Below are 21137 nucleotides of genomic sequence, written 5' to 3'. Positions count from 1 at the left end.
CAATCCCATCGTTTCATGGGCATCCTACTAGATTGGCAGCCGCTTTTCAGTTGCTCTGGTAACCTGCAACCCAGCCATCTCTGTCAGAAAACATGGATCCTGCACTGCTGTTCAGTATTGTGCTGTGCGTTATAAACACACCGCTATAAGAGGAGCCCAAGGAGGGAAGGGGGCTATTCAGTTGAGCCTGGCATTGTTTGTTTGCACTGTACTATGAACCTTGTTATTATTTCTATGTGTGCCCGAAAAGTAACACATTTTTAAAGTAGCACTCGGTAATATGACCAAACTGACATCGCTGAACACCAAAACAAGAAGCCCACAGAAGTGTGTGTGACAGGGAGTCTGCATGTGTGTGTGTGAATGAGAGAGAGAGAGAGAGAGAGAGAGAGACAGAAACAGAGTGTGTGTTGGGAGAGAATGAGTATGTCGGCATGCTTTCTCTTCACATTCAGACAGCAGCAGGAAGCAACCAATCCCGAGGCAAAAGCTGATGCACAGACAGCTGGTGTCCCACCCCCCCCAGCTCAGGGGAGACCAGTACACCAGCAGGGGGAGGGGAACACCCAACATCAGCCCTCGCCTCCCTTCCTGGCTCTACACAGCAAGGCATAAGCCTCTCCCCCACCCCAGCAGCATCCCACCTGCCACTGTAATCCTAGTGCCGGGGAGAGCAGGATTCCACGTTCATGTTTTGATCCTGTGATTCCCTCCAAGTTTTCCCACCCCCTCCTCTCCCCACAGACCAAGGAGATCCACCCCCTCCTCTGTAGTCCAGACAGGAATGTGCTCAGCTGAGAAGTAGTCCAGGCAGGAACCATCTTTTTCTGTGTTTGTACAGAGCCTAGCACAATGGGATTCTGGTCCATGACTAGGGCTGCCTATGTACTACAGCAATACAGATAAATAACAGCAGTGCTGACACATTGAGATAGTGACTTGCGATACTGTGATGCTAGCAGACAAAGAATCTGTAAAAATCTCTCTCTCTCCACACTACCTCTCCCCTCTTTGGGCTCTAGGACATACATGAATACTTGTTTAAATCAATAACTTCAAGATTTAACCTTTTACCCAAGCCTTAGAATAAGCTTTTGTTCCATTGATCTCTGATTTAACTGGATTTTCTTTAATTTGTCTAATGATCATTGCTTTATTAAAATCATTTTGACATTAGACTCACTAACACAACCACAGGCAATTCAAGCAGAATAAATAAAGGAAGTAAATAAGTAAGTAAGTTACAACTGTTGGTAAGAGAGAAAGGGAACAAAAAGTTACCTAAGCCTGAAACATTCAAATTCAAAAAGGGACCAGACTGCCTGTTTCAACAAGCTGCAGCCAGAAAGGGAAGAGGAAGCCTGGGGAGTGTGGGGGCAACAGGAAAAGGAGACTAAAGTTTCCATAAACCCAGGATTATCGCATTTAATTCACACTAACACTACAGTAGTCTCAATACACAAGCTTTAGCTCCTATTCTAAGGATGTTAGAAGAAAGGTCTTATGCTCATTTTAATGAAATTGGGTAAAAATTTAACTTTTAAAAGTTAGTAGCAATATATTTGAGAATCCTTATAAAATGCTGAGTTAGATGATAACCAGTCAAACCAAAACCTAAATAATCTAACGCTTGCTATATACCATACTCAGCCATATTATAACTTACAAGCAATTTTTCTTACCACGGCGTTGCTTGAGCTTTCTTGCAAATCCCAGAATAATAAGTGATTATCAGCCAGTGAAATGAGCTTTTTACCATCTCCCATTGGCTCCCATATAACACTGTAAAACAAACATATAACATGAATAAAACACATGAAAAACCCCTAACACAATGAAGTCTTGCAATTGTCGGTCATTTTAATTCTGTGGTGCTAAATCTGTCCTTAAACACAATGGTGAAACTCCCATAATTTTCAATATAAATTGGTCCTTTTTGTCTGCAGAGCAGAGTTTGACCATTCTTGTCAATATGTAGTTAGTTACATACAAAAAACCTCCAAACATTAAAATAATATTACAGTGGTAAAGTCAAGCACTCAAAAGTTAGGAAATGCCAGAATTAAGGTTGCCCATACAACCTTAATTTGCCCCCTGGTGCATATATATCATGATAGTCCTGCTCAACATCACATATAAAGTCTGTAGCAGAGGAAGGAACAAGTGGCGTTCGGTTATCACTCAGAGCCAAGGAATCTGACAGAGGTCTGCTTCATTCAGTGTCTGAGCTCTAACTGATCAGCACTACTTAACATGAGTAACATAACTGGTTCTAACTAGCTCTTGCCAGAGCCTCTTAAAGGTACACTTCCCCACGTCTTCCTTTCCCAGGCAATTAACAAACAACATTAGCATACTACAAAATTTCAAGTACTTATAACCAAATTACTAACTAAACTAACAATGCTCAATTTGTCTCTCAGGTGCACTGTACTGTCATGTAGACCTGTAGGCCTCACTTGAGACATCAGCACCATTGTACTCAGGTGGCAGTAAGTCCATTAACTCTGGTTCTGCCACGTCCTGGGGCTCAGACTTCTTAATCTGCTGTGGTTGTTGCCTGTCTAAGACCTCCTATAGCAAGACGACCATTCAGGGCCACTTGGTTCCAAGTGGTTCTTGACAGAGCCTCTTAAAGGCACAGTTTCTCACAGGACAAAACTCAGCGCTCCTGGATCCCAGTCTGCCTGCTTTTTGTAATCTCTCAGGTACCTTATCAACACAGACATGGAAGCAATCTAGACACCCAGGCTGTGGGGAGCATTTCTAAAATGGGTGAATGATTCTTGCCTGCCTCCTATAGTAGGAATGTAAGGCCCAGATCTATTGGGCTATGAAGTACACAAAATTAACACCAGGTAATGGAAGAGCTGAAACAACAACTCACGGTCTTCTCCACACTCTTCACCCACTCCCTCTTTCCCTAGGTGAGAGAGAGGTAATGGGGAGATAACGGTAGTAAGGACTGGCTACTGCTTCTACATTCCTTTTATTGTAGAGCTCTAACCCTGTCAGAGGCTCAATGTAGAAGGTAACATGCTCAGTGCAGTTCATTTGTAGTAAACTCCATGATGCTGTGGGATGCTCAATACATTTGGCATGTTATGAATTTTAGCACCAAGCCTCTAACACAAACTAGGACTCCCCCCTGAAGCATAGCCAAAACTACCTACTCTTTTCCTAATCACCTTAGAAATCACAGAATTATACTGGAAGGGACCTTGAGAGTTCATTTGGTCCAGTCCCCTGCACTCATGGCAGGACTAAGTATTATCTAGACCATCCCTGACAGATATTTGTCTAACCTGCTCTTAAAAATCTCAAATGATGGAAATTCCACAATCTTCCTGGGCAATTTATTCCAGTGCTTAACCACCCTGAGAGTCAGGAATTGTTTCCTAATGTCCAAACTGTACCGCCCTTGCTGCAATTTAAACCCATTGCTTCTTGTCCTATCCTCAGAGGTTAAGAAAATCAAATTTTCTCCCTCCTCCTTGTAACAACCTTTTATGTACTTGAAAACTGTTACCATGTCCCCTCTCAGTCTTCTCTTTTCCAGACTAAACAAACCAAATGTTTTCAATCTTCCCTCTTAGGTCATGTTTTCTAGTTGCTCTTTAATCGATTTTGTTGCTCTTCTCTGGACTTTCTACAATTTTTCCACATCTTTCCTGAAATGTGGTGCCCAGAACTGGTCAAAATACTCCAGTTGATACCTAATCAGCACAGAGTAGAGCAGAAGAATTCCTTCTTGTGTCTTGCTTACAACACTCCTGCTAATACATCTCAGAATGATGTTTGCTTTTTCTGCAACAGTGTTACACTGTTGACTCATATTTAGCTTGTGATCCACTATGACTCCCAGATCCCTTTTTTGAAGTACTCCTTCCTAGGCAGTTATTTCCCATTTTGTATGTGTGCAACTGATTGTTCCTTCCTAAGTGATGTACTTTGCATTTGTCCTTATTGAATTTCATCCTATTTATTTCCAACCATTTCTCCAGTTTATGCAGATCATTTTGAATTTTAATCCTATACTCCAAAGCACTTGCAACTCTTCCCAGCTTGGTATCGTCCGCAAACTTTATAAGTATACTCTCTATGCCATTAGCTAAATCACTGATGAAGATATTGAACAGAACTGGATCCAGAACTGATCCCTGCAGATTCCACTCGATATGGCCTTCCAGCATGACTGTGAACCACAGATAACTATTCTTTGGGAATGGTTTTCCAAACACTTACTCACCCACTTTATTGTATCTCCCATCTAGGTTGTATTTCCCTAGTTTATTTATGAGAAAGTCATGCAAGACAGTATTTAAGGGCTGGTCTACACTAACCCCCCACTTTGAACTAAGATACGCGACTTCAGCTACGTTATTCACGTAGCTGAAGTTGAACTATCTTAGTTCGAACTTGACGCGGGTCCACACGCGGCAGGCAGGCTCCCCCGTCGACTCCGCGTACTCCTCTCGCGGAGCAGGAGTACCGGCGTCGACGGCGAGTACTTCCGGGATCGATCCGGGATCAATTTATCGCGTCTAGACAAGACGCGATAAATCGATCCCAGAAGATCGATTGCTTACCGCCGGACCCAGAGGTAAGTATAGACGTACCCTAAAGCCTTACTAAAGTCAAGTTATACCACATCTACCACTCCCCCCCACCATACTTAAGGCTTATTACCCCGTCAAAGAAAGCTATTAGGTTGGTTTTACACAATTTGTTCTCGACAAATCCATGCTGTTACCCATCACCTTATTATCTTCTAGGCATTTGTAAACTGATTGCTTAATTATTTGCTTCATTGTCTTTCTGGGTACTGAAGTTAAGATGACTAGTCTGTAATGCCCTGCGTTGTCCTTATTTCCCTTTTTATAGATTGGCACTATATTTGCCCTTTTCCAGTCCTCTCCCATCTTCCATGACTTTTTGAAGAAAATTGCTAACGGCTCAGATATCTACTCTGTCAGCTCCTTGAGTATTCTAGGATGTATTTCATCAGGCCCTGATGACTTGAAGACATCTAACTTGTTCTTTCCCTATTTTAGTCTCTGATCCAACCTCATTTTCACTGGCATTCACTATATTAGATGTCCAATCACTATTAACCTTTTTGGTGAAAACTGAAACAAAATGATTGAACTGTTTTCATTGAAACTTCAAAAAGATTCAGTCTGAGTCAGACAGCAGGTTCAGAAAATGTCACCCCAACCAGATATAGTGTGGCAAAATTATACACAACTGAAAACAAGTCTTTATAATGGAAAACATTAAACAGCCTAAACAATAGGCATCACTACCAACTGCCTACAATAATTAGAAGTAGCTAACTGGTTTTAAAACTGTCACTTGGTATCAACAGAGAGACAAGATGGGTGAGGTAATATCTTTTATTGGACCAACTTCTGTTTGTGAAAGAGACACGACTCCGAGTTACAAAGAGCTCTTTTTCAGGTCTCTCTAACATCCTGGGACCAACATGGCTACAACAAACTTGGTATCTACATTTCATAATGGACACATTATTCCATATAGTTCAGTTCCAGAAGATATGTATTAGTTCTTTGAAAAGATTAAAAGCATTTTATAAACACAATTAAAAGGATAAAATATTAATACATTATAACAGATATCTGATTAAACTCATTTCGGAGTTTCTACATCCAAAATGAAATAAAAAGGACTAATGACAATTCTGATATTTTGCGAATGGACTGGATCACGGAACAGTGAAAGTGTTTCTCACGCCAAATGATAGGGAGCATACCAAAAACCTCAGTGATTTTTTTTAATTCAATTATTATTTCTGGATTACAAAAGAGGACAACAATGGATATTTTGGCCTATTTTATTAGATAACATTTTTGATTACTGGCAATGAAATTTGTTTTTGCCAATTACTTCTGTAGTGATTATTTGGCAACAGAGATAAAAACTAATTTTCTAAAAGCCATTCGTTATGGGTGCTGATGTGTTTGTCCCTCACTTGAACTAACCACTGGGCATTCGGTTGTAAGGACTAAATTGGAATCACTTTTTTTGATGTTTTCAAAGGCAAGAAGAAATTTCTTTGAGTGTCACTGAGCTTCAAGGCAAAGAATTTTATAGCTGGAAAGTGTGCTAATTAGAGCCAATTATAACCCAACTGACATACCCCAGAATTAAAAGGTCTAGGAGCATTCACTCTGTCCTTGCAAGATGCCCATTTTGCTACTATTTAATTTATCTGATATGAAAGTTCATCATTTTATGGATGTGGTTGTAGCAATCATTCAGATTTTATGATCAAGATGAAGGTTACCCAAATCACTCTTTGTAACATGATTTCACTTTAAGTGGAGACCACTTTTCCATAGCCATAACTCAACTGTTAGAGTAATAGGAAAACACCAAGGTTTGAAAAATTCACTCATACCTCTTACCACTGGTGAGTGAGAGGCTTTGCTTTCAAAGTAAAAGGGCTTAAGCCACCAATTTCTGCAGGATTTAAGTTAATTTTTTAAGTTTCTATTCATTATGTATATGATCATCTTCAAAAGGTGAACAGAATGGAAACCAATGCAGCTTTGCTATCTTGAGTCTGCAAATAGCTGCAGTCTCTCAGTTGAAACTAGCATCTTGTCAGTTTCAGAAAAGTTAGGGCTTGCCTAAAACAAGTATTTTAAACCAGATCAAATCAAGTTAATCCAGTTTGAAAATGCTTGTGTATACACAACACAATCCACACTAATTCTGCATTAATCGAGAACTCTGGAGTCCTCCAGAGTATCATTCTTGCAATACAACTTTGACAGCTCTCCAGAAGCTCTATAACATGGCTCACACAGACCCTTGGAGCTGTGCTGAGACCCAGGATTTCAACATCATCTGGGGAGAAGTGTTGGTTCAGGAAATTCTTGTGGCCAGCCGTTGGAATAAAGACCCTTTTGTGGAAATTGCCCAACAGATGCTCATGAGGGGTCACAACCAGGATGCCAACCAGTGCCAGAAAAAAGCAAGCGGCTCAGGAGAAAGTACATTCAAACAAGGGACAAACGTAGACAATCTAGGAGGGATGTTTCACAGTAGCAGCCGTGTTAGTCTGTATCCGCAAAAAGAACAGGAGTACTTGTGGCACCTTAGAGACTAACAAATTTATTAGAGCATAAGCTTTCGTGGGCTACATCCGAAGAAGTGGGCTGTAGCCCACGAAAGCTTATGCTCTAATAAATTTGTTAGTCTCTAAGGTGCCACAAGTACTCCTGTTCTTTTTAGGAGGGATGTGTGACTTATCCATTTTTTTAATAAGTAGACAAGATTCAACATGCTTATAGTACAACTCATTCCTGATAGCATTTGGTGCCTTTTGCGCCCTACCACCGAGGACAGTCGGCAGACCCATCAGAGGATAAGCAGGAGGATACTGGATAAGAGCTGTCCCCTAAGCGCCAAGGTCTTTTTGATTCCCAGGACCCTGACATCGGAAGGGTGAAGACCAGTCCTGCCCTGTGCCAACAGGCTGAGATTCCTGCCCTGCATTGTCTGGATCCCCTGGAAGGAACTTCAGCACATAAGAACCTATCTTTACAATTTATTTATTATTATTGGCTGTACTGAGGTTCTGGATCTGGTTCCAGGTGCCCTCTGGCCTCCGTCATTGTTGGCAGATGGGAGCTAGGAGCATTTCCATTGGCCCATGCTGCCCATTCAGCATCCCTGTATATTTCCAAAATGGCAGCTGCTCTGCCCAGCAATCAGCCTCTGTGGCATGCTAAATCCATGATTTATCAACTGTTTTCGGGGCACTTGCCCATCCCCTTCCTTCATCTGTCCTGAAGGTGAAACTCACCCCTCCAATATATCCTGCATCAAAATGGCAGCCACCAATGGCTCCACACTACCTCTGTCCATAATAGATTTGAACAACAAATGCATTCGTTTGTGCAAAATTCATCAGTTTATAGATAGTGAGAACAGACAGGGAAAAAGTTTGGTTAGAGTTCATTGTTTACATGAGGCATAAATGGATACAGTATGGCCAGGAAAGTCACTAACAGTACTACTGTACTCCCACTGAGGTACAAATGACACGCATTCTAACCATAACCTCTGACACCACAAAAATACCTGCAAAACCTAAATAGGAACATCATTCCAACCCGCCCCATCTCCCAACTTCCCAAACAGCATAATAGCACATACAGCAGACAGAAATCCCAATACACCCAGATGCAGACACTTATCTCTGAGATTCTCCCAAGATTGTTAAGAGTCTCATGGAGGTAAATTAACATATACATATTTTTAAAATGCTATTATGGCCTGATTGGAATGTGAACAATAAGCAACTGATCTTTTAGCCCTGACTCCCATAGCCATAGCACCTGCAACAGCTAGACCATCAAGGACAGGATTTCTACGCACTGCTCAGAGACTGATCAACCTGAGAGGGAGAAAAAGGAAGATTCAGAATGAGATGTTTGCAGAATTTGTGGCAGACTTCCAGGGGAAAACCAGACTGGCTGAGAGGCAGAGGTAGTACATGGCCCAGGGAGAGAAAGAAATGCAACTCTCCTAGAAGATAGTGGCAGTGGCCAGGGTCAGCATTGCCAGTCAAAGAAACGATGGAAAAGGATGGGGAGACACTGAGGCTATCCTGAGCCAGAATGCTCTCCTCCAAACCATGCTCCTGGCTAGGCCAGCAGGCCCCTAATTTGGGACCCAGCCATGCCCTTCAGCCCCTGGACAATTCTGACTACTGGAACCAGCAGCAACTCCTCCCCACTGTACCACAACAGCAGTGCTACCAGTGGCCATTCTCCTCTCAGAACTAACCTCAAGGCACAGAGGATACTGGCTCCTGGGAGCCCAGTGCTTTTGAGCCCAGCAGTGCCCCTGACAATTTTGAGCCATGGCTCTCAACCCCAGATCCACAAAAAGAGGCAGAGGGGAAGGCAAATACACACCTGTGACTTGAAGCTTCCCACCCAACCTTGTTCTATTTGAATGGTTTGTTTTATTGCTAGTTTTGCTTGCACTATTGCTTTAATTAAATGTTTGTTTATAAGTGCATCGTTAGTAGATTTTTATATTTGAAAATACATTTAACTAAACAATGTTATTTTTCCATTGGGTTTAATTAAAACTTTATTTTTGATTTTGTTATTGTTCTTTCATAATAAAAAATGTTTACAATCCATCCATTACAAGTCGTTAACTTAGAAAACCTTTAAAATAAAGCTGAGATAATTCGTAGGGTTTTACAAAAGTACGTAGAGAGCACTTCACTTCCACCACCCATATATAATACAGTTATCACAATGGATCTATCCCAATACCCTCCTCCATGTTCAGGCATGTGGCTCAAAATATGAACAACAGGCATCCCTGACTATCTTCCCACAGCTGTTCCTGTTTTCTACGGGATGCCTTGCTGGCTGCTTGAATTGTCAAGCAATTCTCCCTTGCTCCCACAAATGTCATGAAGAACACAAAAAAGCAATTATAATGGTTAGAACATTTTTTCCGCTGCTTCCAACCTATTCCATAAACAGTGCCACCTGCCTTTTAACCAGCTAAACGTACACAGGACTACCATTCTGCAGCTACCGAGGAAGTAATTAAAATGTTCCTTCCTTCTGTCCAAACGGCCTGAAATGGCTTCATTGATAAGATGGGGTGTCTCAGAATAATCGAACCAATCTTCACACCATTAATGTCCACAGTGGTCTTGGGAGCAGCGAGTCCTTCCTCCATTAATTTAAATAGAAATCAGTTTGGAAAGATCCTAGCATCATTGACCCTTCCAGACAACCCTGAATTTATGTCTTTAAACCTGCTATGGTGGTCAACGAGTCCTTGGAGAACCACAGAGAAATATCCTTTTCTGTTTATAAATTCCTGAGGGTGGAGGTTAGTGTGGAGAGGGAAGATAAATGATAGACAAGTGTGTTCCATCAATTACCCCAATACAGTTTGGGAACTCTGTATTGTCAATGATCTCTTGACTATTACTCAGCTTTAGGATCCGGTTAGACAGCACCTTATCAATAACCTTCATGAGAATGGCCCCAACAGTTGATCTCCCCATGCCAAATTGGCTGTCTACATAGAGAGTGGCATTCTGAGGTAGCCAGCTTCCAGACGGCAATGGTGACCTGCTTCTCCCCATGTATGGGGCACTGCATATGTTGGTACATTGTTGCTGCAGTTCCGGGGTCAGTTCCGCATAGTGTAGAAGGGTGGAATTTTGTTACTGCTGCCAAGTTCTTACAGCTGCTCGGTGCTTCTGTCTTTGGAGCTCTGGTGCTATTAGCTCTAGCAGAGAGTACAGCCTGCTAATTCAGCAGATCTCCATGTTACTCATAGGGAAAGACCACAGGCATGGTTCAGTGACAAAGGCATTCAGCCAAGCTGCACTCAAGGCACAGTCCTAAAGACTTGCAAAATGTTGCATAAATACATTAACACAGAAGCGCCCCATGGCAAGGAGCAGCTCAATCTGCAGTGGGAGTCTCTGCTGTTCCCTCAGCCACACAAAGGGTTAAGGAGAGGTACCCTGACATTTATGGACTGAGACAAACAACTGGGAAAACAACTTACGTGCCACCTTATGTGTTTCATGACATCTGTTTGTTACCTCCCCTTGCTCCTGATATCTCGGACAAAACATCCTTATCCATTGTTCTGTCAAACCAGCTTATCTTGTACTAGATTGGGGTGTATCTGGTACTAGCCTTTTGAAGTATTTATGTAAATATCTAGTGCCTAATCCTTCTTAGGAGTGCCTATGTTTTAGCAATGCTATCAGCAATTTTTTTCAAGTTCATCCACCAGACGGTGAACTTGTAAGCATCTGCTTGAATACATGGTCTGACTTGGGTTCACAGCCTCTGGTTCAGGCCTCAGGTCTTACACCAGGCCCAGAGCTCCAGGTTCTCTTTATATATTACATGTAGAGCTCAAAAACGGTTGCCTTCACCATTCTGAACTTCTCTTATCACTGCTGGTCATCCCAGGCTGCAGAATGATCCTTTCCCACCAACTCATGCTGGTTTCTCAGGATCATAAATGGTGCTGAATACTGTGTAGCTGACCAAAGAACTGGTCCTCTAGTTCCAACAGTTTGGCGTAGACCTATTTTTCCTGCTTGTCCTGCTGCCACTACTTCAGAGTGTTCTCCTAATGCCACCACAGAACATTATTGTGCTCCCGCAAAATCTGTTTTGTGGTATGATGGGCAAAGACCAATGCTAAATTCATCCAGCTTTGACAGCCTTTGCTTATTTGTGCTTGTCATTATAGTGGTGTGGAGCATTGTTGGATCCACAATGGCCAACAGCAATTCAAAAATGGTGCAACCCCGCCCAGAAAAGAAGTCTGGAGTGGAGACAGTGCAAACAATTTTTTTTTTAATTTGAACCCACTTGGCTTCCCACAATTCACAGGGAAATAATCCCAAAATACATGCTGCTTGGCAAACTCTCCGCAAACCCATACAGAGCGACAGCCTCTGGATGTAACTAGCTACAACCTCCCTCCTTATTCCCAATACAAAGTCACAAGCTCAGTACTCATGGTCCCGTACAGCTCTGGGCAACAGTGATACTGAGTCCAGGTCTGATTTGTCCTTCTTGGGTGATTCCTCCTTGGCACAGTGCTCCTCCTGGATCCTTGCTGGGGCATCCCCGGTCAGCCTCTGTGTCCCTCCCAGGCTGTGCGGACAGGTTCTCGGCTGCTTCACTATGTGAGACCAGCTTGCTGTAACCCTTTTTGTCCAGAGCTGCAGAAACACATTCCCTTTTGCTCTCCCTCTCCACACTCCTCAAACAGCACTTCCTCTTCCTGGAACAATTAATACTTCTTGCCCTCAGGACAAAGTTGTAAAGGGGCCATGCTCTTAAAACCTAAGGTGATTACAAATTGCATCAAAAAAGTTCTGGATTAAACTTCCCTGTGTAGACACACCCTAAGTTTCACAGCTGCCATTCAGAAATCAAATGTCAACTTTGCTCTTCTGCTGCTTAAGGAAGTATAAGCAGCAGCCAAGTGATTAGAGCTATTGCCCTTTGCCTTTGGTGATGACCACCCAAATCCTAATCCTTCATATTGGCCTCCAGCTAGTAGGTTTCTGTTAAGAACAGAAAGCGTTAGAAACAAAATAGCATTTGAATGATTTCTGAATATCCATAGGACAATTTACCCATTCAGATACTTTGAGAACTGAATCAAGAAAGTGATGTTTTCAAGAAACAGGAATGCTGGGATTTGGGGGGGGGGGGGGCGGGGGAATTGGTACGGACATTTATTTTCTCAGACACTAAAAGCAAGCATGCAATCCAAGTCCAAACTATATTAACTAGAAGGCATTTTTCTCCCCAAGGACAGAAAAAATAAAACTCGAAACATTAACTCAAGTTAATCCATAAGAAAGTTACATTATCTGGGGTTGATGGGGTACATTACTTTACTCAGATTACAAGTAAACAATTTAAAGATCTTTGTGAATAAACTAAAGAGGAATAAAGCAAAATGCAACACTTTTGTAGAGCTGAAATAAAATGAAAGCAAACAATATTGTTTTGGATTAAGTAAGCTCTATCAATTGTTTAATCATCATTACAGAAATCATACACACTACCTACTTTTGTTTTTATTAAGGGAAATACACAAACTCTGGTAGATTGCAACTAATGAAGGAGAAATATTTTGATTAACTGAAAAATCCAGAGCACTGCAGGTGGTTGGGGAGGAATTACCAAAACAGATTTGAAGAACATATAGTGTTGCAGAGGAAAGCTCTACTTGTCATAACATATTTTACTAAAATAATTAAAAATGTTCAGTGAAATACTTCACATGCTATGTTTACTGGTAAAATGTGGGTCCAAAATATTATTATTTCTATTAAGTTAGTGCCCAGGATTCCTAGTAACAGACCAGTACCCACCCCATTGGTAGGGCCCTACCAAATTCACGGTCCATTTTGGTCAATTTCATGGTCATAGGATTTAAAAAATCATAAATTTCAGCTATCTAAATCTGAAATTTCACAGTGTTGTAATTGTAGGGGTTCTGACCCAAAACGGAGTTGTGGGAGGGTCACGAGGTTATTGTGAGGTGGGGGTAAGGGGGGGTTGTGGTACTGCTACCCTTATTTCTGCGTGTTGCTAGCAGCGGCGCTGCCTTCAGAGCTGGGTGGCCGGAGAGCAGCGGCTGCTGGCGGGGAGCCCAGCTCTGAGGGCAGAGCCGCTGCAAGCAGCAGTGAAAAAGTAAGGATGGCATGGTATGGTATTGCCGTCCTTACTTCTGCGCTGCTGCCTTCAGAGCTGGCCCTCGGTCAGCCGCCACCACTCTCTGGCTACCCATCTCTGAAGGCAGCAGTGCAGAAATAAGGGTGGCATGGTATGGTATTGCCACCCTTACTTCTGCGCTGCTGCTGGCGGGGCGCTGCCTTCAGAGATGGGTGCCCAGCCAACAGCCGCGCTCTCCGGCCGTGCAGCTCTGAAGGCAGTGCAGAAGTAAGGGTGGTAATACTGCGACCCTCCTAAAATAACATTGCAACTCCCCTGCAAATCACTTTTGTGTCAGGAGGACCCCCAATTTGAGAAACGGTTGTCTCCCCCATGAAATTTGTATAATATAGTGTAAAAGCACACAAAAGCCCAGATTTCATGGGGGGGAGACCAGATGTCAAGGTCCATGATGCATTTTTCATGACGGTGAATTCGGTAGGACCCTACCTATTAGTCTAGGCACTGTACAAACAAAAAACAGTCCCTGCCTCAAAGAGAAAACTATAGATTTATTCAATGGAATTTGGAAGACCATTTTTCAGTACCATTCAGACAACAACATTATTGAAAGAGTTCTACTTAATGCTGCCTCAAAGAAAATGAAAAATCCATAGTATTCAAATTGAAAATACCCTATTAGTCTCTATTTCTCAACATTATTCAGTATGTCTAAACAGCAACCAAACTTATCCTAATTCCATATAATAAGTAGTTATATAATTAGGAAGGCCAAAAAAGAATTTGAAGAACAGCTAGCCAAAGACTCAAAAAGTAATAGCAAATATTTTTTGAAGTACATCAGAAGCAGGAAGTCACTGGACGATTGAGATGCTAAAGGAGCACTCAAGGACTATAAGGCCACTGCGGAGAAACTAAATGAATTCTTTGCATCAGTCTTCATGGCTAGGGATGTGAGGGAGACTCCCAAACCTGAGCCATTCTTTTTAGGTGACAAATCTGAGGAAATGTCCCAGATTGAGGTGTCATTAAAGGAGGTTTTGGAACAAATTGATAAATTAAACCGTAATAAGTCACCAGGACCAGATGGTATTCATCCAAGAGTTCTGAAGGAACTCAAATATGAAATTGCAGGACTACTAACTGTAGTCTGTAACTTATCATTTAAACCACCTTCTGTACCAAATTACTTGAGGATAGCTAACGTGAAGCCAATTTTTAAAGAGGGCTCCAGAAGTGATCCCGGCAATTAAGGGCCGGAACGCCTGACTTCAGTACCGGGCAAACTATGGTAAAGAACAAAATTGTCAGACACATAGATTAACATAATTTGTTGGGGAAGCATCAACATGGTTTTTGTAAAGGGAAATCATGCCTCACCAATCTACTAGAATTCTTTGATGGAGTCAACAGGCATGTGGACAAGGTGATCCAGTGAAAATAGTGTACTTAGATTTTCAGAAAGCCTTTGACAAGGTCCCTCAACAAAGGTTTTTAAGCAAAGTAAGCTGTCATGGGATAAGAGGATAAGTCCTCTCATGGATCAGTAACTGGTTAAAAGATAGGAAACAAAGGGTATGAATAAATGGTCCGTTTTCAGAATGGAGAGAGGTAAATAGGTGTCCCCCAGGAGTCTGTACTGGGCTGAAATTTTTCATGGTTGATATTTCCTCAGGTTGATATTTATTTTATTTATCTATTTGAAATTTCAGCCAAAACAATTCAGCCATTTCTGAAAATGAGATTAAGGAAAATAACATTGATTTTCAATGTTAAAACAATTTTGGCTAACTTTTCTTTGAAACTCTAGTGTTAGTGACTTGAAATTTGGCAGGAGGGTAGACTGTGTGTTAAGGATATGCCTTTTCCATCCCTATGATAATCTGCCCAAATATGGTCAAGTTAAAGCCCTTGGGGAAAAAAAACCACAATTCATTCATGCTCAGGAGAGGTTTGCTAGTGTTTAACAGGTAAAATCTGAAAATCCTGTCTTCACTGAACATGCTCAGGCTTCTCACAGCTCCTAGAGCTGACCAAACTCCTACTGTTATCAGTTACTCCAGTAGCTCAAGTGGCAGAGGTCTTTGCGGCGACTTTAAAGGCTCTAACCCTGCTGATGAACCTGATGACATATACTTCTTCTCCCTCCCATTTTACTTAAAAAACAAAAATAAAAAGTAAAACTCCACCATACTACATTAAAAGAACATTATTAAGGTTGCGAAGTCAAGCACTCTGAAGTTGGGAAATGCCAGAATTAAGGTTGCCTGTGCCTGTGCACAGGATCCCTGCCTCATTCAGTGCACAGAATGAATGCTGTTCATGTAATAAACAGCTGTTGAATCTTATTTTTAATTCATTGTTCAGTGTGTGGCTTATTCACCGCACACTATTCAAACCCTACACTGAGGACATAATTATTAACTTCCTCATGGACTATGGTGCTCATCACTTCAGTATTTGAGAGCTTCCCAAACATTAATGAATGTTGCCAACTCTCACAACTTTATGGTGAGAAAGGCAATTTTGGCGCTTGCTGTAGGAGTTCTTACCAGAGGACCTAACTAATCTCAGTACCCCATTGTACTAGGTCCAGTATAAAAACATAGCAAGAGACAGTCCTTAATCCTGCCCTAAAGAGTTTACAATCTAGTGCAAATGGTGGTGAATTTGGGATGTGGAAGCTGGAACTGGGATTCAAGCTCATCTTATGAAGAGACTGCTAAAGTATCAATTCCTACTGAGATAGGGAAGAGTTAAATTGTTGATCTACAGGTGAAAGGTTCTATAATTCATTAGACATGCCCTGATGTATCCAAGTCCACTGTAAATCTAATGTTACACCTTTGAGAACAAGGCTTGCTTTCTGAAAAGATGGTTTAATGAATTTACAGGTGTGATCTTTTTGGAGTACACACCATCAGGGTCTTCCACTTTCTGGACACAAAGGCAAAATCTCCCACACTTTGTTTTCAGTCTGAGACTGTCTCCATTACAGATGCCACAGTGGCACAGCTACAGCGCTGCAGCTGTGCCGCTGTAGTACCACAGTGTAGACTAGTAGTGGGCAACATGCAGCCCATCAGGGTAATCCTCTGGCGGGCTGCCAGACAGTTTGTTTACATTTGCACGGCCACCCACAGCTTCCAGTGGCCGGCAACAGTGAACCGCAACCACTGGGAGCTGCGGGCGGCCGGGCAAATGTAAACAAACTGTCTGGCGGCCCGCCAGCGGATTATCCTGACGGGCAGCAGGTTGCCCACCACTGGTGTAGACACTTGCAACAGTGATGAAAGGGGTTTTTCTGTCACTGTAGTTAATCCACCCTCCAAGAGGTTGTTACCTAACAGCTCTGTGTTCTTGGGGAACCAGGGTGCATTACCCAGCCTGTCTGACTCACGAAAGACCTTCCCCATCCCAGCCTCTGCTTGAACCAAATCTGCATCAGAAGAAAGACTTACAAAAAGCAATGAAAAGGCAGTGGGAGACACACCTAAACCACTAGGATAAAGATGATAGGATTAAGGAAACTCTCCTAGCCTCATTTGCATCGAAGATGGGACAAGGATGCATCTCTATTAGCATACAGAATGGAGAACAGAGATTCCAAGGCAAGAACCACACTGAACTCTGGGACGAGAAAAGCAGGGAAGCACTGCATGATGGGAGATCTCTACTCCAGATGTTAATGAACCCACGCCTGCACACACCCAGCTCAGCAGTTATCAGACCAATTCTAGGAATAAATCCTTTATTGGTATCCAAAATAGTGAAGCTCTCTAATTGCATTGTGACCTCCCTCCAAGGAACACCGTCCATAGCCAGAAATGATCAGCTCCCATTGCCTAGCCTGAACAAAGCAACTTTGGTATACTCCCTTGAGCCATCAGTTTACATATAAACAAATCTAGTGTTCTCCCTTGAACCATTGCTGTTTCTCTACAAAATCCCCTACCCATGCTCAAGTAAGTATTCTGATGACTGGATACAAAATCTGCATCAATTCCATTGGGACTTCATCTTCTCCTGACTGATCATGCTGGGGGCTCTGCCTGACTCCAGCACTCCGGACCCTCAGCTACCACCACCACCTGGGACCCCCGATCGATTCAAGCTTCATGGAGTGGTGAGAACCCATCTCTCTCTCTCTCTCTCTCTCTCTCTCTCTGTGTATAGCCTTCTGACCCTGACTTGTGTGATCAGTTATAGTTTTGTAAACCTGACTTTTATAATCAAATTTAAGTTAGATTTATTATTATAACTGTTTTGTTTGTTTGGCTGCCCTATGGTTATTACCTGGCAATAAATAACTTTCATGATTAAGCTGGTTGCTTTTCTCTCTCTCTCCCTCCTCCACCCCCACCGCCCCCCGGGGATGTTTTTTGTTTTCCTCATTCACTCTGCAGCAACGCTCCTCGTACCTAAGCTAAAAGATTCCTGCAGCGCCCAAAAATCCTTCATGAGAATCCTACCTGAAAATCAACAAGAGACAAGTGACTTTTCACGTTTTCCTGCCAGTTCCATATATTTTTCAGAAGATGACCCCATAAAAAGGAAAATGACCAAAATGGAAAAAAGACGGTTACTCACCGTTGTAACTGTTGTTCTTCGAGATGTGTTGCTCATATCCATTCCAATTAGGTGTGCACGCGCCGCGTGCACGATCGTCGGAGAATTTTCTACCCTAGCAACACCCGGTGGGTCGGCTGTGGAGCCCCCTGGAGTGGCGCCTTCATGGCGCTGGATATATACCCCAGCCGACCCAGCGCCCCCTCAGTTCCTTCTTGCCGGCTACTCCGACAGCGGGGAAGGGGGGCGGGTTTGGAATGGATATGAGCAACACATCTCGAAGAACAACAGTTACAACGGTGAGTAACCGTCTTTTCTTCTTCGAGTGCTTGCTCATATCGATTCCAATTAGGTGACTCCCAAGCCCCACCTAGGTGGCGGGGTCGGAGTGAGACATTGCTGTGTGCAGAACCGCTGACCCGAAAGCAGCATCGTCTCTGGATTGTTGCACCAGCGCATAGTGAGCAGCGAATGTGTGGACCGATGACCAAACTGCAGCTCTACAAATGTCCTGGATCGGGACTTGAGCCAGGAAGGCAGTCGAGGAGGCCTGGGCCCTCGTGGAGTGAGCGGTGAGGCGTGGCGTCGGGACACCGGCCAGGTCGTAGCAAGCACGAATGCAGGACGTGATCCAAGAGGAGAGGCACTGTGAGGAGACCGGTGAGCCTTTCATCCGGTCGGCCACCGCAACGAAGAGTTGTGTCGTCTTCCTAAATGGCTTTGTACGGTCAATATAGAAAGCCAGGGCCCTGCGTACATCCAAAGAATGCAAACGCTGGTCTTGACGAGTAGCGTGTGGCTTCGGATGGAAGACCGGGAGAAATATATCCTGGTTCACGTGGAAAGGTGAGACCACCTTGGGAAGAAAGGCAGGGTGGGGGCGAAGCTGCACCTTGTCCTTATGGAACACCGTGTATGGGGGCTCGGACGTAAGCGCTCTGAGTTCAGAAACACGCCGTGCTGAGGTGATGGCTACAAGGAAGGCTGTCTTCCAGGATAGGTACAGGAGTGAACAGGTAGCCAATGGTTCAAACGGAGGCCCTGTGAGCTTGGAAAGGACCAGGTTGAGGTCCCACGTCGGAACGGGCTGGCGTTGCTGCGGGTACAGCCGGTCTAAACCCTTGAGGAATCTAACGACCATCGGGTTAGAGAAGACCGAGGAAGCGAGCTCTCCTGGGTGGAACGCCGAAATAGCGGCGGGGTGAACCCTGATTGAAGATATCGCCAAGCCCTGCTGTTTTAGGGATAGGAGATATTCAAGTATGAGAGGAATAGGCGCCTGCAAGGGGGACGTAGCTCGTTGCTCGCACCAACAGGAGAAACGTTTCCACTTTGCTAAGTAAGTGGTCCGTGTAGAGGGCTTTCTACTTCCCAGCAGAATCTGCTGGACGGGCTGCGAGCATTGCCGCTCTGTCCGATTCAGCCATGGAGCATCCACGCTGTGAGGTGGAGCGATTGCAGGTCGGGGTGACACAGTCGGCCGTGGTCCTGAGAGATGAGGTCGGGGCACAAGGGAAGCGTGATCGGTGCTTGAACCGAGAGCTCCAACAGTGTGGTGTACCAGTGCTGCCTTGGCCAAGCTGGAGCGACTAGAATCACCCGTGCGTGGTCTCTGCGTAGCTTGAGTAATACCCTGTGGACCAGTGGAAATGGAGGAAAGGCGTAGAACAGGTGGTCCTTCCACGTTAGAAGGAAGGCGTCCGACAGAGAGCCTAGAGCTCGCCCTTGCAGGGAGCAGAATGCCTGGCACTTCCTGTTGGCTCGAGACGCAAACAGGTCGACCTGGGGAAATCCCCACCTCTGGAAGATGGAATAGATGATGTCGGGGCGAATTGACCACTCGTGCGTCTGGAAGGACCTGCTGAGACGGTCCGCCAGGGTATTCTGGACTCCAGGGAGGAACGATGCCGTGAGATGTATCGAGTGGGCGATGCAGAAGTCCCACAGGCGAATGGCCTCTTGGCATAGGAGCGATGAGTGAGCTCCGCCTTGCTGCTGGTGGAGCCCCTTGCGCCTGATGGTAGGCCCACGGGGTCCAAAAGGACCAGTGCGCAGGTCCCTGCACAGGGTCCTCGGCCGCGTCCTGCCAATGGCCCAAGTCAGACGTAGCCGCCTGCCCCTGAGGAGGGTACGCCGATCTGGAGGCCCGCTCCGAGGAACGAGATGCCGATCTCGAGGGCCAAGGCGGTGCCGAGCGCGTCGAAACCGGCTCCGGATGGTACGGTGCCGATCGGTGCCGGTCGTAGGGGGATCGGTCCCTGCGCGGTGCCGGTGAGCGGTACCGGGATCGGGAACGGTGCCGGTAGCCCTGCCGGTGCCGAGATCCGGACCTTGAGCGGGACGACGACCGCGACGAGAGGTGGTACCGGGAGCGGCCCCTCGAAGTCGAACGACGCTCATACCGGTGCCGCGAACTACGTCTGGAGTCCGATCGGTACCGATGATCGTGACGGTGCCGAGACGTAGAGCGGTGCCGGGAAGAAGACCTTGGCCGCGAGTCCGACCAGTGCCGAGGTGATAGTCAGCGCCGGGACTGCGAGCGGCATCGGGACCTGCTCCGAGATCTGGAGCGGTGCCGGAAGTCCCCGGCCGGAGACGGCGGGCGCAGCAGGGCAGGCTTGCCCCTGGATTGTAGTGCGCGGGAAGCCGGAGGTGGAAGCGGTGCCGGCTCCGTGAGCGCAATAAGGTCCCTGGCCGTCGCAAACGTCTCCGGGGTGGAAGGGAGACAGGGCTCCACCACCGACCGAGGTGGAGATTCTGTGCGCACCGGACTCAACGGCCGCGGCGCCGGAGTCGACGGTGCAGCAGGGACTTGCTTCTGTCGGTCCACAGAGGGACGCGGCTCTACCCCCGGCACCGGGGGAGCCGGCGTCTTCAGGACAGCAGTCTCCTGCGCCTTACGGGCTTTCTTGTGGCCCGGAGATATGGACCGGTGCCGAGTCCCTTGTGGCAGGTGCGGTGCCGAAGGCGGCTGGTGCCGTGAGGACTTGTCTGAATCAGCGCGCGGTGCAGTACCAGTCGGGGGCCGCCGGGGCGCTGCGCACCGAGGCGCTCGGCGCCGGGGCTGGGCGCGCCGAGGGAGAATCTGGGCTAAGTGCCGCCTCCATTAGGAGCTGCCGAAGTCTAAAGTCCCGCTCCTTTCTCGTTCTTGGTTTGAAGGCCTTACAGATCTGACACTTATCTGCCTGATGGGATTCTCCGAGGCACTTCAGACAGGAGTTATGCGGGTCACTCGTTGGCATAGGCTTAGCGCAGGACGCGCACGGCTTAAAGCCAGGAGCCTTGGGCATGAGCCCGGCTATGCGCCGGGGGAAAAGGGGGGAGAACAAC

General features: G+C 45.2%; 1 protein-coding gene across 1 annotated transcript in view; it reads right to left on the bottom strand.

Moving 5' to 3' along the window:
* EIPR1 (EARP complex and GARP complex interacting protein 1) overlaps positions 1-21137 on the bottom strand; it is a 159139-nt gene that overhangs the window by 44227 nt on the left and 93775 nt on the right. Inside the window, exon 5 of the mRNA XM_065402278.1 lies at positions 1683-1782. Coding sequence (XP_065258350.1) covers positions 1683-1782 — 100 coding nt within the window. The remainder of the gene's footprint in view (positions 1-1682; positions 1783-21137) is intronic.

This window comes from Emys orbicularis, chromosome 3, assembly GCF_028017835.1.
Source record: "Emys orbicularis isolate rEmyOrb1 chromosome 3, rEmyOrb1.hap1, whole genome shotgun sequence".
NCBI lineage: Eukaryota > Metazoa > Chordata > Testudines > Emydidae > Emys > Emys orbicularis.
This window is presented reverse-complemented; position numbering and strand designations above follow the sequence as displayed.